This window comes from Pagrus pagrus, assembly GCF_965226575.1.
Source record: "Pagrus pagrus genome assembly, chromosome: 21".
Taxonomy (NCBI): Eukaryota; Metazoa; Chordata; class Actinopteri; order Spariformes; family Sparidae; genus Pagrus; species Pagrus pagrus.
In genome coordinates this window covers 14,942,531-14,953,613 of record NC_140208.1, presented here as the reverse complement: position 1 = coordinate 14,953,613, position 11,083 = coordinate 14,942,531, and the positions used below count along the sequence as shown (strand labels likewise).

General features: G+C 40.7%; 1 protein-coding gene across 1 annotated transcript; it reads left to right on the top strand.

Annotated features, from left to right (window-relative positions):
* Positions 1–2,603: 2,603 nt before the first annotated feature.
* Positions 2,604–9,216, top strand: LOC311250512 (retinol dehydrogenase 13-like). Its single transcript, XM_084342250.1, has 7 exons — positions 2,604–2,771; positions 4,498–4,616; positions 4,717–4,872; positions 4,963–5,067; positions 5,179–5,391; positions 5,522–5,623; positions 7,099–9,216. Exons 1-7 carry the CDS (start codon positions 2,707–2,709, stop codon positions 7,386–7,388), a joined length of 1,050 nt encoding a protein of 349 aa, XP_084198376.1. The 5' UTR covers positions 2,604–2,706; the 3' UTR covers positions 7,389–9,216.
* The last annotated feature ends 1,867 nt before the right edge of the window (positions 9,217–11,083 follow it).

Below are 11,083 nucleotides of genomic sequence, written 5' to 3'. Positions count from 1 at the left end.
CCTGAACCTAGTGAAATGTGAGCTGCTTTAAAGCAGTCCAGTATCAGATAGAAAGGGCAAAAAAAACAGTCCCAGCAGGAGAATATGATCTCCCAGTCCCCTGAAACAAAATAATTTGACCCGGGTGTTTTTCATCCTGGGTGGACATTGAATAGTTGCATCTTCAGCACCTCTTTGAGACGTTCAGGCACGGGCAGCGAGGCAAAGACGAGTTTCCTCAGGGTTATATCTTGGGAAAGAGAGCTGTCATAAATCACAGTGGAGGTCAAGCACTGTGGGCTGACAGCAGAGAGCACAGAGGGTCAAACACACCGGGGGGACACACACCTCTCAGCTGTGAACAAATGGAGCAGGGCCGCTCCTCCCTCTCCTCACAGATTCACGTCCTAGTTTTTACTTTTAATGTGTCACCTCAAGTTTTCCAAATCTTGTTGCAAGGGGGTGGCCTTGTTTTTACTCTGTCCTCAAATTCGTCTCTAGTTTGCTCTGTGTACTTTGTGTCCTAGCTGCCCCATAAACTGCAGTGTCATAGATGAGGGATATCTGAACTGAGCATCGAGCTGAGAAGGGGTCTCATAACGTTTGTGGGGTAAAATGACTCTTGTGGACCAAGATTAAACCATGTTTCCACCCAAAAGACCCAAAAGTCCCAAACAAACATACATAATATTGTGTGAATAATCAAGCAAAGATGCATCTGGAGTTTATGTGGTTGCCTTTTTACTTACTTTTTTACTTTACCTTTTCATTTACTATAGTAATTGAATGTAACTGTTCTTTTTGTACATTGTTTTGTACACTTATGGTTACAGACTCTCTCCACCTCCCTGCATTCATATTTTAAACATCATTTATTTGCCAAAAAAACAAGACAAAACACAGTAAAAGTCAAAGATAGATTTTTTTTTTCAGATTTCACTTGATAATAATGTTATTGGGAATTTCTTCGCCCACAATAATCGCTGTTAAAACCGATCTCCAAAGGTCCTTGTAGTACATTATTTTTGGGCCCTCTCATGACCCAGGGCCCGGGAGAACTGACCTGGTGTCCCCCCTGCTGTCAGCAGCTCTGGTTACAGGAACTACTTTTTAAAAAACAAAACAGAAAAAATACTTCCTTCCAAGAAGGCTTTTGTTTGTAACTCCATGTTGATGTATTGAAGCACAATTACCAAAAACAAAATGGTTTGGGGCTAAAGATTTTTTTTTAATGGTGGCTGAAATAAAATGACACTGGACGAATCAGAAATGTCCAGTGCACCAATAAAGTTTTTCATCTTAAATATGAGTTTCATTACAAATGCACATTTACACTTATATTGATTCTCAAGGTTATGTCCCTCGTACATTTCCTCAACACCTCTGGTTGCATAGTTTAACATTTCCCCTCTGGCAATGCTGGTTCCTAAACCCTGGGAAAGGTTCCTGTGGTGGAAAAGTAGCTTTAGATCAAACTTTTAGCTCTGTTTAAAAGGGTGAGTTAGGCCAAAAAATGCACAACACAGCTAAAAAATAAGACTTGCTCATATAAAGGATACAGCCATTTTCTGAGACCAACAGCAGGAAAGAAGAAAAACGTTAATGTGTTCTTCCTGTGCAGAAAACCCCCCCAAATTCAATTAATGTTATATTTGCCATAGATGATCTTGTCATTAGGAAAAGCTATCCAGCAGTATTCACTTTCTCCCGGCCCATAGTCTTTGAAATCTAAACCCTGCTCCAAACTTTTTGCTTTGTGCCAAAAACAATCCCTCTGAATCTCAGGAGAATTTGGCAACATTTGCTTTGAACAGCAGGTAGTTTAGTGAACATGTGGAGTAACATTTAGGCGGAGGAAAAAAAGGTCAGATTTGAATTCAAACGCATGCTGCTGGAGTACAAAGCTGTGCTCCATCCTCACACCTCCAGGCGTTGGCCTGACTCTCTCTGTCTCCTGCTTTAGCTCTCTCTCTCTCCTCTCTGCTGCTTTACCTTCTTTCAGTCTCACCCAGCCAGCTACACAAAGGCAGGATGATTTTCTGACTGCAGCCACAACAGCAGTCATTTCACCTCTCTTTTTCTCAATTCAAACATTTTGAAAAGCAGCTCTCAGCCACATCTCCCTCTCCCACTGAATCAAATAGTCCTCTCCATGTCCTTATGTGAACTCCTGCAATGATCTAAACCTTAACTCATATTTCGTGTTGTTCTTATTCCATTTCTTTTTTTCAACATGTCATCACCGGGATGTTATCATGAAAACAAATGCAACAAATGTAAATGTAATTGAGAAATTGAATTGGTTTTTACACAATATGATGTATCGCAATGTGTATTGCATTTACTTCTACACCCAAGAAATAAAAGAGAACTCCAAATTAATTATAAAAATGTAATTAAGACACAAGAGTAATAAAAAAAACACAAAGCAGTTCACAATAAAACAAAAGCAAATAAAAAACATTCAGATTGCGTGTATGTGTTGCTTGTACGGCAATGTTGCACTAAAACATTTACTGTTAATCACTTCTTTCGTGTACATTTCTATCGGGACTACATTCTCCACAATGCAGTCGGGCACTCGCTCCTCGCGGTTGGCGAGCAGCAGCTGGTGACGTCAAAATCATGCGCTCGTAACCTTGTGCTGCAGGAGTGTTGTCAGATGAGCTGTGGAAACCACTGCTACACAAACGCGTTGACACGTTTTTAAAGCTGTATTTTGTCGTCATGAGCAAATATATTTTACCAGCGTCTGTGTTTGGGACCGTGTTTGGATGCGCTGTGTTACTGAAGTAAGTCACTCTTCATTGTGTGACAGGAGGCCACTGCATCCTGATGTAACTGTACATTTTACACTGCATGTGTCACACTTGCTGCTGAAGTCATACTGGACTGCATTATATTATCAGGCAGCCTAATTGTTTCAAGTGACTGACCTAGAGGTATTTTATTTCCTGGCATGGTGAGTGATTCAACTACAACTGTGCAATCAGAAATACAGCCTCCTTGGCTGTATCAATAGTTGTAGGCCTATGCGCCTGACAAAAGCAGCTTTTTTAGGCCAACAGAGTGATTGCATTGATTGAATAGACTGTAGTGTTGATTGCAGTCTGTTCACCCACTCCCAGTTAGTTTGTGTTCTTTTTTTCTCCATATGTGCTTTATTTGTTTCTTCTGTATGTATATTGTTACTGAGATAAAACAGTGTGACAGTGATTCAAATTAGTTTGATTAATTAATTTTCACATGTAGCAGCTGTAAGGTGGTTGCCCACAGGGCAAGTTTTTGCTGGGAGTGTGGCCCTACGTCACTCGTGCATCCTTTGTGTGTTTCGTTAATTAAGCCCCCCATGCTGCAACAGGTGAAACGGAACTATGAAGACATTCAATATAAAACGATGCTCAGAAATTTCAACTGTATGAGAATATTAATGTAGGATATCACACACAGGTTTTGAGAATGTTCACCAAAGTATAAAATAATAATTAAAAAAATAAATAACATTGACTCAGCTTCACAGATACACTTATTTATCTATCTTTTTATTTAATTTTATTTGTTTGTCTGATAGAGACAGAACAAGTTAATGACCATCAGTAAAAAAAAATACACAATGTAAACTTGCTTGGTCTTGATATAGCAAGAATCTTAGTTTACATCTGTAATCCTTAGGCAGGAAACCGTAACATTGATAACAATATACAGATATACAACACACAATGGCAATTTAAAAGTCATCACAACTCTTGTATTCTTAAAGCCATTTTTTGAGGTGAGTTTTAAACTAAGACAAAGAAAAAAAATCCTGTTCTATGGCTGTCATCCTGGAGGCACAGCCAGATTGACCTGTGAAGTTGGCCCTTGGGTACAACTGTTTGGCCGCTATTAAACACCATTTCTCCTGGTCTCCATCCAGTTTGTACAGTCCTGTTCTGGAATCCCAAGTTTGCTGTGTGTTGATTTGATTTAGCAAATTAATATCCAACATTTACGCTGAAGATATAAACACAAAACTTAAATAATGACGGTTTTAAACTAGATTTTGACACACACAGGGACCATCTTAATGACTAGGCAATAAAGCAGGACCCCATTCACAACCACAGTCAAAACCACACTGGTGATTTCACTCATGTTTCTTTAAACACCTTTCGTCAACCTGACAAGAGGTAATTTCAGCCAGAGTGATGTTATGATTTAGTGCTGCATATTACAGTTGATTTAATCTTGAGTGGAATAATGCTTATTAGGAAGTTACTTAAGGATAATGTTTAACAGGAGCTCTCTAATGTACAGCTGAGCTCTTCCTGAATAAATGCATTAGTCTGATTATAGGTGGTTTGAGGTTTGGTGGGTGCAATTTACAATACACAAGTAAGATAAACTACAGTTGTTGGTGGTACAAGGCAGACATAGAGATAGAAATAGTTGGCATCAGAGAGAAAACTATACTGCTTTTTTTTTTCAAGCTGAAAAATGTGTTAGATGTTGCTGAACTTTGTTTGAATTGTCATGTAGGAACCATGTGACGGGAGGCCGGTGTCCCAGTAACGCTACCATTAAAGGGAAGACTGTGGTCATAACAGGAGCCAACACAGGCATCGGGAAAGCGACTGCCCGAGAACTGGCCCAGAGAGGTGTGGAGAAAATATGGCGTCGCTCTGACTTTCTGCAACGAGATGCATCACTTCTTTAGCTCTCCATGACTCACTTCTTTTCCCATTCCCCCATCATCAGGGGGTCGCATCATCATGGGATGTCGGGACATTGAGAAGTGCGAGGAGGCTGCAAAGGACATACGAGGGGAGACCCTGAATCCTCACGTTTACGCGTGTCGCCTCGACCTGGCCTCCGTGAAATCCATCCGAGAGTTTGCACAGAGAATCAAACAAGGTGAGGGAACAAATCACACGCAGTGTTCAGCTGTGGAGAGAAAGCACACTCTGTAACAGTTTCTCAAGTATTGTCTTTATTGTCTTTTAGAGGAGCAGTGTGTGGATGTACTGATAAACAACGCAGGGGTCATGAGATGTCCAGCATGGAAGACAGAAGACGGCTTCGACATGCAGTTTGGAGTCAACCACTTAGGTACTTTGACAGATTGAAAAGAACAGAAACTCTCTGCCAAACAACAGATTTAGATTGTCTTTACGTCCTAGTAAACTCTACCTGATGCCGATAGTTTCTGTCTTCCTCCAGGCCACTTCTTGTTGACAAATCTTCTGCTGGATAAGTTGAAAGAGTCCGCCCCCAGCAGAGTGATCAACCTGGCCTCACTCGCCCACATCGTTGGGAAGATCGACTTCGAGGACTTGAACTGGGAGAAGAAGAAGTTTGATACCAAGCAGGCGTACTGTCAGAGCAAGCTTGCCAATGTTCTGTTCACGAGAGAGCTCGCCAAGCGATTACAAGGCAAGTCTTCTGGCCGTTGCATATGTGGGCATGTGTGGGAGGGAGTACGGCCTATGTTCTTGTTCGTAATTGGCCATCGGATATATATTTTTAAACAATGCTGTGTGTGTTTCGTGTGTGCTTGTTACAGGCACGGGAGTCACAGTGAACTCTGTGCACCCAGGCATTGTTGCCACGGAGCTCGGGAGGCACACGGGTCTGCACCAATCACCGTTCTCGAGCTCAGTGCTCAGTGAGTATTATTCCTCCTTCAGGATTCTGAAGTTAGAGAAATCAATGAATGCTTACCTCATGCATATGCAACAATTAGCTTAGGCTGCTTAAGCTGTGATATGCAACACTGAATGCTCAATGAATTTTCTACTCTTAATTACGTGTTCTCTATAAATAAGTATAAAATGCATCTGACTGTATTTCTATTGTGAAAAGTACAACTGCAAAGCCAAAAATGTTCATTTAGCTTTTCTGGTTACAGTAGTTGATTTAAGGTGATCTTTTGGTTTCGATAAAGATAAAGTCTGTCACAACATACGATTATAGATAAAGCTTTGTGGTGCTACAGAGATGCCCCAACCTACAAATCATAATGCACAATGTTCAGACCAAGGAGGAAGTATATAAACCCTTTGAAAATGGTCCCATATTGTAGACAGTGAGATTTCCCGTCTTTTGTGACTATAAAGCAAGTAACTGTGTCTAAGGTTGTCACAACTATGCAGTCACCGCTGCCAGCCACGCCCTCAGCACAGCCATGGTTTTAAAAACACTGGCAGAGCTAATGCAGAAATGCTTTGAGCGGTGCCTGCTCAGGCCTGTGAGAGCTAACAAATCAGAGCAGACTGGGGTTTTCAGGAGGGGGTGCCTTAAAGGTTCAATGTGTAAGAATTTCAGTAACACTTATAAAGAGAATGTGAATAACAGGTCAGATGCTATGATGCAGTATGTTTTGCATGTAAAGTGTTCATGTGCAAGGCATTAGTATATGTAGCTTTCAAAAATATGCAGTGGAGTTAAAGGCACAATTATTCTCTCTGCGTTGTAACGAACGAATAAAGTGTATGGAATTTTAAACCTTGAGTACAAATACTTCAAATGTTCACAGTCCACCACTGGTTTATTTCATTTATGACAGTACAGCAGCATGTCATACTTAAAATTAGGTTGAAACAGAAATCCCTAAATCACTGTTACAAGGTTTTCCCTTCACAGCTAAAATGTTCTACATCACCACAACTACACCTTAATTTAACATCATATTGTATAAATGTAATATATGACGGTTAAAATAAAACCTCTGAAATCAAAGTACAGCAGTACAACCAATGTTGTTGCTGATTCAGTTTCCTAGTATTCATTCTGGGAATCAGGGAATTTACTTGTTTGTAGTTTTCATTCCGCAATGAGTGTTTTTTTAATTACCCGCACTCGGGGGTAATAAAAATCCTCCACTGAGAGCAGAGCAGTGTTTATAATCGAGTTCATTTACAGTCAGTGACGAAAAATAATAAAAATCTGCAACGTGCATCAAATTTGGTAATGAACAAATGTAATTGATGCACAGTCATGAAGTGTTTCCTTTTCATCATAGCCCACAAACGACAATGAATCCATTTAGTGCAGTTAATTTAATAAAGTGCTTTATGAAATCGTGGTATTCCAGTTGAGCTCAAACCAGTGAACCTGTGGTCTCCACCAACCTCCCCACAGGTCCCTTTTTCACCCTGTTGGTGAAGAACCCAGAGCTGGGGGCCCAGCCCAGCGTCTACTTGGCCGTGTCTGAGGAGATGGAGGGGGTGACGGGGAGGTACTATGATGTGATGACAGAAAAGGAACCAGCGCCTCAGGCCCTGGATGAGGAGGCAGCTTGCAGGCTGTGGGAGGTCAGCAGCAGGCTGGTGGGTCTGGAGGAAGAGGGACAGTTGGCCAAGTCAAACCCACCAGCAGAAGGCCAGAACAAAGCTGCACAGACTGACCCAGGACAGGGCCCAGGGCTGTAGGTCTGTATGGCTCCAGGGCCAGCAGAGGAGAATGACCTTTATAGCTTGAGCTGTGCCAGACTCAATGGAACATTTAACTGTCTGAGTCTGTGATTCTGGTTGTCTGCGCAACGACAGTCTTTTGTACATGCCTTTATGCTCCTGCATCAGGACATTTTCTTTAAAAGGTGTATAACAAGCAGCCTTTGGTAATCGACTCTTGACTCTTTTATTAAAGAGAGACTATGTAACATTTGAAAGAAACAGTAGCACTCTCATTCTCATACAAATGAAAAGTTGAATTCAACTTGCTCACTTTAACACTCAGGGATTTTGCTGATACAGCCTTATGTGGTCTGTTATGACCTGTAGCTTATGGTGGCTAACGTTAACAAACATGCTGTGTAACTGACATTGAAGAGCAGGTCCATCTGTGTTCTCTTGCAGGTTTTTGAAGGAGACATGCTCATTTTCAGGTTCATTATAGGTTTACACGGTTTAGTGCTCCAAAAAACGAGTTTTCAGTTTTCTCAAATTGCCCAGTACTGCAGCTCTGTATTCCCCCTCCGTCTGAAATGCTCTCTTTTGGCTCCTGTCTCTTTAAGGACCACCCTCCTGAATACCCACTCTCCTCTGATTGGTCAGCTCACACACGCCTGACCCAGCACCACTAGCTGTGCTAAATACATTCTTCCGTTCCAAACTAGCCACTAGCCATAAATTATGCTGATGTGTGACATTGTGAAGTAGTGTGATGCCACAAAGTCACAGAATTAAAGGCAGGACTACTGACGATGCGTTTCAGGAGCAGTGTTTCCTGTGGGAGAGAGGAGCCTCTGTTGGTGTGGGCTTTGACCTTTTTAACTTTCAAGATCTTTTACATACACAAAAACCTTTATAAAACACTGAAGGAAAGGAAGAAAACAAAAAAGCATAAAAGGTCTCCTTTTAAAATGAACAGTCCTATTGTTTATTGTAGGCATTTACGTAGGTTGCATTGCTTATGCCCTCCCCTCCCCACACACATCAGAAGTTCTGACAGTGAAAGCATGAAGAGTGGCCAAAGTGTTTTCTTGGAAGATATGGAGGTGGAAGGGGTGGAAGCTTGAGCCTTTTTTAGTATTATCAAACCTTATTTTAGAGGCATACTATGCACGATTTGTGGGTTGCTGTTTGTAAAAACAAGTTGGCACTGACACCCCACCTCAACGAGGGAGACGGAGAGAGACAGAACAGCAGTGGTCCAACGAGCTACAAAGTGAATGAAGAGAGGGAGCAGCGGTAGTGCGAACAAATCAGAGAATAAATCGGTTATTTTCTGATTGTGTCACAGCGGTTATGTTCTAAAGCACAAAAACCATGTGGGAATGTGCCGCACTGCCAGGTTTTGCGTGAAATACGCTTCGGCTGTGCGCTGCCACTGGCCAGCCCTGTGTCCATCAGACCTACAGATCTGTAGCTCTGTAGCTACAGAGGAGAGACACATTCGGCGGGGGGTTTATCTGTTGTAAAGTCATCATGCAAAAACAAATGTGGGGGGGGGAATAGAATTTCGGAAAGGCTTTTGACTCTAAAAGACACATACTTTAACCAAAATTAGGATTTTTGGGGGATTTGATGCATAAGGAGCACCACCGGAGAGCTAGATACTGATATAAACACCTCAAAAACACACACAAAAAACATGGACCTGCCCTTTATTGAGTCAGTTTGTTCACCAGAAAAAATTAATTAGTCTCACTTAAAGTTATTTGTATGAATTGCAACACACTCGAAAAATTATATGAATTGAGATGTATACAGTAGGTGGGGTTGGGGTGGGCTTGGAGAAGAAAAGAGAAATGAGAACATAAATAAATAAGAAAAATCTAAATCAATGTGATTTTTTTTTCATCTGAAAATCAAAATCTGAAAAACTGTACGTCCACAATTTAGTCACTAGTGTTTCTATTTGCTATTCCACACAGACACAGCAGAACGATGAGAGATTTAAGTGATATGTGTTTACAGAAGGAGGAGGTCTTATGCAGCTTTACAGTAGGTTCACATCCAGAGTACTGCAAATGGTTTTATGTTGTGGATAAAAGTTTAAAAAATGACAGCAGAGAGCGCCATCTGGCTGCCAACTAGCAACAAAATACAGAATGTAGTAGCTGTACATGTGTTTACATTTGTTTTCACAGATCATGTGTACATTACTGCTGGCATTTTATTTTGGTAGCAGTAGTATTTATTTATACTTCTTTGTATTTGATATCTTTGAATGTGTTTTTGTTTTGTTGTTTTATCTTGGGAGACTTAAGATTTAGTTTATTTAAACTTGCAATGAAAATCACAGAAGCATCATCCGCTTTCATATCAGAGTTGTGTCAGTACTGTATGCCTGATAATTCAATGCACTGGACTGCAATGAACTGCACATTAGTCAGGACTTGCAACTGCCCCTATATTATAATGGTATTATAACGTTGGCATTTGAAGCAGCATGCAAATGATTTTTCATAACAAACTGGAAGGATTTATATTCTTTATTTACTGAATTACTAATAAATAATAAAGAAAGTAATACAAACTAGTAGTAACAAAATAGAAACAACACATTCAAAAGGACATGCTTTAAAAAAAAACAGTATGTGATTTGTAGCTGAAGTGTTAAACACTACAAAAACACTGGAAGCTCATTTGAAGTAAACACACTCTGGTAAAACCATCTGTGGAATAAAAGGCAGAAGCATCTGTTATCATTTATTGGAAGTCTGAGCACTTTTATGTGCACTTCTCTCTGTGCTTTTGCTCTTGTTAACTCATGCCTCTTGGAAAACAAATCAAGTTACAAAGCACTCATCTTACATTTCTGATCCTCTCAGAGCAAAGAAGAATAACAATCCCAAAAGTATTTGAGGGATTCATTGCATAGGGCTTTTTCCAACAGCAAATCCCAAAGTACAGATCAATAAGGGCTGCTCTCTGCACTAATGCACACGATCAGCATTGGTTCCTGAAACTGTAAACCCTGGATCGTTTATGTCAGTGTTGGTTTACCAGAGGAGACCCTCCCTGGTGCCATCCAAGAAGATGATGGTTATTGTAGATGAGCTACAGAATCACTGGCTTTTCTTTTGCTCTACAGGCCTTAGAGGCATGATGCTGTCTGTCTGGCATGAATCAAATCAATCCTGACCTCTAAAGTCTACTGCTCCCAGTATTTTCTAAGTTTTAACCCTGCTTTACTTACTATTCTTCCTCTTATATTACGTTTTCTGTCGTAAAGGAATAGTTCACCCAAAAAAAAATAATCAGTCTTTATCTACTCCCCCCCCATGCCGATGGAAAGTCGAGTGAAGTCTCTTAGTCCACAAAGCATTTCTGGAGCTTCACAGCAACACAGTGATGCAGTATTCTCCTAAACAACTGAAGTAGATGGGGACTTGTTTTGAAATGTAAAAAGCAAAGAAAAAAAGAAACTTAAAATGGCTCCACATAGCTGGCCCGGTGTATTCCAAGTCTCCGGGAACAATGAGATCCCAAATTGATTTGAAAATATACATATATATAGAAATATATATATTTTTTTACACATTTTTTAAGGCTAAACCTTCGTCGTAGCTGCTAAGCTAAAAGCGTTAGCGTGCAGCTCCTCTGAAGTGGGTGCAAGAGCTTGACCGTGTTGGGATCTCGGGGCTCACATAAACTTGGATTACACTGGACAAGCCCGT

Excerpts from the sequence above, each read along its gene's own strand:
- LOC311250512 (XM_084342250.1), top strand. The coding sequence starts at position 2,707 with ATGAGCAAATATATTTTACCAGCGTCTGTGTTTGGGACCGTGTTTGGA. Across the intron at positions 4,873-4,962 it reads TGCACAGAGAATCAAACAAG|AGGAGCAGTGTGTGGATGTA; the intron begins GTGAGGGAACAA and ends ATTGTCTTTTAG. Across the intron at positions 5,392-5,521 it reads GCTCGCCAAGCGATTACAAG|GCACGGGAGTCACAGTGAAC; the intron begins GCAAGTCTTCTG and ends TGCTTGTTACAG.